This window comes from Dipodomys ordii, unplaced genomic scaffold, assembly GCF_000151885.1.
Source record: "Dipodomys ordii isolate 6190 unplaced genomic scaffold, Dord_2.0 Scaffold43, whole genome shotgun sequence".
NCBI classification, from domain to species: domain Eukaryota; kingdom Metazoa; phylum Chordata; class Mammalia; order Rodentia; family Heteromyidae; genus Dipodomys; species Dipodomys ordii.
Window position 1 is genome coordinate 9003085 of NW_012267259.1, and position 5654 is coordinate 9008738.

General features: G+C 56.4%; 1 protein-coding gene across 1 annotated transcript in view; it reads right to left on the reverse strand.

Moving 5' to 3' along the window:
• The window catches only part of Rax (retina and anterior neural fold homeobox), a 4065-nt gene extending 370 nt beyond the window's left edge, over positions 1-3695 (reverse strand). Inside the window, exons 1-3 of the mRNA XM_013018940.1 lie at positions 3357-3695; positions 2840-3093; positions 3-151 (exon numbers count right to left, since the gene is read on the reverse strand). Of these exons, the coding sequence (XP_012874394.1) occupies positions 3-151; positions 2840-3093; positions 3357-3645 (692 nt within the window). The 5' untranslated portion in view covers positions 3646-3695. The remainder of the gene's footprint in view (positions 1-2; positions 152-2839; positions 3094-3356) is intronic.
• Positions 3696-5654: the final 1959 nt, after the last annotated feature.

The window sequence follows — 5654 nt, forward strand, 5'->3', positions numbered from 1 at the left end:
CGCCGCCCCCCGGGCCGGCCCCGAGGGGCGCCAGAGCCGCCGAGGGCGGGGAGCGGTTGAAGGACAGGAGGGGCGAGTCCTGCAGCTTCATGGACGACACCTCCAGCTTCTCCTGCCTCCGCCACTTGGCCCTTCGGTTCTGGAACCACACCTGCCAGGAGAAGGAAGCGCGCGGCCGTCGGGCTGCGGAGGGGGGCTGGGGTGGCGCAGCCCGGCCAGCTCAGACCCCCCCCCCTAACTCCACATCAAACGGGGGCTCGGACTCCCTCGGACTGCCCTTCCGTCCTCACCCACCCCGGGTTGCTTTCGGGCTTCTTCTCTTTCTGGTCTCCCAGAGCCCCTTTGTCCCAGCCTAGTCCCATCCTTACCTTGTTTATCTCACCCAGAGCAGTGGGTTTGCTCCTGATAGGAGCAAAGGCAAATGAATTTTAATTCTGCACCTGGACCACTGGACCTGGAAACCAGTCTCACCAAATCGCGGCCTCCCTGTCTGCAGCCCCACCTTAGACCCCGCTTCCGCCCCGTGTGGACAGCCCTCCCTGACTTCGCGTTTGTCTCCGGTCTTTTCGGGGCCTTACCTCGCCTGGCCCTGTGTAAATTCTTGGCAACGTCTGAGGTTAAAATGTGGCTAATTTTCCAGATCCCTAGTTCTGCGAACTACATCGAAGCACGTGGGTTTTTCTTAAAACCACAAGAATATTTCAATCGCTCCTTTTGTTGCTTTCTGCTTCCTAGTTTTGATGTTTCTCTACTTTGGGGGAGGGAGAGTGCACAGACTAGGACTCCGAACCTGGTACCTGATGTCTTTGAGCATTGGCTAGCACTCTACTACCTGAGCCATGCCCCCAAAGGGTTGTTGGTGGTGTTTGTTTTACTTTTGGGGGGGGGACGTTTCCTCTACATGACATTCATTACACTTAAGTTTACTGTGCCTGCTTTCATTTTGTGGAGTTAGTTTTGACACTCTCCTCAGCTCTGAGTACACAAAGGATATCTCCCGGTTTTCTTCAAATAGAACAAGTCTATTTGAGCCCATGATGTAACAATTTCTTCCCCTGGATTCTTCACTACAGATTTGATTTAAAGACTACAGGAAATGGCAAACAACCTTTCCTCCACCAAGTTCCCTTTGTAGATTGAACAGAGAAAACTTGAAAGCACTTTGGCCAAACTGAAGCCCTGTGCACTTTGGCTTCAGTGTTACATTGATGAAGGGAGGTAGAGGGAGGATTGCAAGCTCCGAATGGAGCGGTGAGTGTGGTATCCAAAAGGGGCGGGGGCTCCCTTCTCTGAGAGCTGAGAAAACAGCAATTTAGCCCCTGAGCAGAGAAGCACAAATATGTATGAAGCTTAAGTGAGAGAGAGAAAGAGAGAGAGAGGGCGAGAGAGGAGGGAGGGAGGGAGAGAGAGAGAGAACAAAAGTGTAAGTAGCCTTGATCCCTTGCTATAGAAGTTTATACCATCACAGTTATGGGGTCCCGTGGCCTGGAGAGATGCGATGCTCCTTGCCTCTCTAGCACAGAGAGGGCTCTGGTCTCACTGCCTCCCTGGCTCCCCGGACCCCCATTTTCAGCCAAATCAAGTAGCCTGGCTGGAGACTGGGATAGCTCCCACCCAGTGCGCTCCCTCCTGTTGCCCCAAACACTGTTAAGGGGCTTCCTCTGATCTCCCGACTCCATACCATCTGCCGACATCACACTCCTTTCTAAACTGGCACGCACTGGGCACTGTGCTGGCCGTGTGATCACAGAAAAGTAATTGACAACACGGTTTTCACATGTCTAAGAATTTAGAGAAGCCAAAAACCGCAAACAAGTAAAGGGCAGGGACCTGCTGGGAGGTGGGCCTCACCGGGCCAGGGTGCCTGAGGCTGCTGAACCCACACTCTGCAGGGCACTGGAAGGCTTTGCCTTCCCTCGGCCTCAAATTGCCACCCTTCAGCGAAATCTTCGTGGTTTTACTGCCCCAAATTAGGGGAACTCAAACTCTTCTTATTAGCTAATCGAATAATTTAGGGAACATTTTACAAATGACTTGGACTCATTATTTTCAAGACGCAGCTTAAAGCACCCAGACACCTGTGTAGCCCAATAATAATAATAAACTACTTTTCTAGAAAAGTAATTTATTAGACACACAGTTTTTAAAAATCCCATTTTATATTCTATTGCCTTTCCGATGTTCTGCAATTTGTCCCCAGTGTCTCCCTTTCGGGCCTCTGTTAAACTCATCCAATTTGGAAATCCTCCCAGATTCTTCACAGATGACTAGCAAATATTTAAGGCTTTCAAATATTTTAACGATCCAGGATTAAAGATAATTCAGCTATAATTAAGGGCGAAAATCTTTTTATGGGAAAAAAAAAGATCTTTGCGGCGGGAAGTTTGGTTGGAGGTACACACCGGAGGAAGGAAAAGTCAGTTTCCTAAAACCAATCCACCAGAGTTTCAGCTGGGATGGGGCCTAGTGTTCGCCCCCCACGCGGCGGGGCGCGCAGCAGTGCCAGGGGGTGGCAAGGGTTGAACCCTCTGGTGCCTACATTCTTTCTGCTCACTGCACCCCCAATTGCATCCGGGCGCATCTAATGAGCTGTCAGCCAGGACCAATTTCTCTTTTAACTACACCAGAATGTCCGAAAGGGGGAGAAAGATCGGTAATCTCTGTGTGTGTGTGTGTGTGTGTGTGAGTGTGTAAGAGTGTGTGAGTCTTGAGAGTGCCAAGCAGGGGGGGAAAAGTCCTCTACTAAATGCGTGGGCTCGGGAGGACTCGTTCAGAAGTGGCCATCCCCATTAGCTCCAAGCCCTCCCGGGTCTCCATCTCTTAATCCCGGGCGCCTTACCTGGACCCGGACTTCGGGTAGGTTGACCTTGCCCGCCAGCTCCTCGCGGCTGTACACGTCCGGGTAGTGCGACTTCTCGAAGGCGCGCTCCAGCTCGTGCAGCTGGTACGTGGTGAACGTCGTGCGGTTCCGGCGGTGCTTCTTCTTGGGCTGCTCGTCCTCCGACGGCTTCGCCTCGCCAGCCACCGGCCCGACCTGCAGCCCTGGGCTCGGCCGGGCCTCCCCGGGCTCCTTGGGGCAGCAGGGGTGAGGGGCTGGTGGGGGGGGGGAGGAGATGAGACCCGGAGTGTCAAGAACACACCCCGAAGTAACCGCCCTCCCCAGCCCACCCCATCTCCCTGCGCTCCCAGCGGAGACTAAAAGCTGGCCCGCGAGGTCGGGGTGGTCCCTACGCTTTCTCTGCCCCCCCCCAGTTGGATGCTCTCCAAGGGACCCCAAAAAAGACACCGACCCGGGTGCGGTCTGTACCGCAGATGCTTGAGGCAAAGTGGAGGAAAGGGGAAAGGGGCGCACTCACCTTCGTAGTCGGAGCCGGGCGCCGGGGCGGGCGGTGGGGACAGCCCCGCGCCTCCCCCGGGCGCCTTGGGACAGGCAGGCCGCACCCCCAGCCTCCTCTCTCGCTCCTTGGCGCCCCGAGCGCCCCGCTCTGCGGGGAAGGCGCCCAGGAGCCCGTCGTCCTTGGTGAACCCCAGGATGGCCTCGATGCTGTGCAGCCGCGAGGTGCTTCCTCCCGGGCTGCGGAGCAGGTGGCCGGCGAGCGAGAAGCTGCCGTCGGCCATGGCTGGCGCGCAGCCCGGCAGGTGCATGGGGGGCGGGGGAGAGCGCGGGGCGCTTCGGAGATGGGTAGAAGAAACGCGGAGCCAAGCGTTGCACGTCGGGGGCCGAGTAACTTCTTCGAAGTGCACAAGCGCACAACCCGCACGGATGGAGCTTACGCAAGGTCAGACTCTGCAGACAACCCCGCCGCGGGGTGAGCGATCGCTCGGCCCGGCGCCAGGTCGGGTCCCCGCACCAAGCTGCTAGTTCGGCTTGGGCGTAAACCAACTGGGACTCGAGCTCTCCAGGCACAGCCCGCTGGCCCTGACCCCTCCTCTCTCCTCGGGGAAGGAGCGGGGGGGGGGGGGATCCAGTCCCTTCTCTCGGCCCCTCCTCCTGCCGAGGGCGGGTTCGTGCCCCGCCCAGCCTCGGCGCCCAGTCCTGCCACCCCAAGCCAATACTGGAACAACCACAACCTTTGGATCTGCTTCCCCTCCTCCTCCCCGCCGCCCCTCTCCCCAGTGAACGCACCCGGGGCTGACAGCGGGGTGCGCCCCAGGCCTGGGGCTCGATCCCCGCAGCCCAGTCCCGCCTCGCCGCTTTCCACCCCGGGACTCGCCTCCCTACCCCGGTCCCCTGCTCCCACCGAGGGCTTTCCGGCGTCAGCGAGTGGGAAGCCAGCCCACGCTCCACACAGCCCGAATCACCCCCCACACTCCTCCCCGGCGTTCCTGGCTGTTCTACCCCACGGGCAGCCTTCTGTGCGGACGGTCGACTTCGTGGTCCCAAGTCCCAGACCTCAGATTTCTTTTGTCTCTGTTCTTTTGTCACTACGCCTTGTCCCCTCGGAATGGTGCACCTCATTCCAGCCTGACCCCCCCCCCCAGTCCCAGGTTGTGGGGTCATCTGTGCGCCCTGCCCATGACCTCCAGGGCTGGAGGCCCCAAGTCTGACCCGGGTGTTTCGTTGATTTGCGGTGTTGTGCCATCCCTCCTCCCCCAAACTCATCTCCCATAACTGAACGGAAAGGCCCTTCCTTGGGGGGAAAAGGGCCACGGCTGCCCAAGGGTTACTGTGCTAATCCGCTTGTGTCTCTTCCCCCTTTGGGGCCCCAGAGGCTTCCCTGACCCAGAGCGACTCAAAGGCTGAGTGGAAAGATGATTTGCCAGAGTGAGTAGGCCAAGACCCCAAGCAGGCACCTGGCCTCCCCTGGACGGTTGGCTGGAAGCGGAATTAAAATGCTTTCCTGGATGTCTCAGGATCTAGACAGGTCTCTAAAGTTTTCTTTCCCTTGGCACTGTGTTCCCCGTCGCAGCGGCCCCTTCTTCATTCTGATCTTTATTTGCTTCCAGCCCAGAAGACAGCTGCTGGTCCAGCTCTGTGGTGGAAATCACACACTAAAGGCCAGGCCAGTGCCCGGCCCTGTATGGAGCAGTATGTGAGACAAGACAAAGACAGAAACTGGGATGTAAGGGCTGGTCACACTAATAATTCACTTAAAATAAAACTCAGGAAGAAGACAAACGAAGATAGCAGGTGTGCGAGTATTTATTCATGGACCAATCGAACTATTGATTCAGAAAGTTTTCAGGAAAAGCCAAATGGATGGAAACGTTACCATTTTCCTATTTCGTTATACTCTTCATATTACCTGATCCTCATACCTCTAGGAGGTGAGCAGGACAATCTGTCAGTTTGAGTTTCACAGAAGAGGAAACTCAGACCCTGCTGGAGACAGCTATGGCAGGACTAGAACCCAGGCCAGCTGCTTCCTTGTTCCATGTTCTCTGATGGCAGGGCATTGGTAATACTTGTTATCACAGTGTGAAGGTTCCTCCTCCTCCTCCTCCTTCTCTCTCTCTATCTCTCTCTCTCTCTGTCAGTTGTGGGGCTTGAACTCTGGGCCTGGGCACTCTCCCTGAGCTCTTCAGCTTAAGGCCAGTGCTCTACCACTTGAGCCACAGTTCACTTCCGGTTTTCTGGTGATTTATTGAAGAATCTCACAGACTTTTCTGCCCAGGCTGGCTTTGAACCATGATCCTCAGATCTCAGCCTCCTG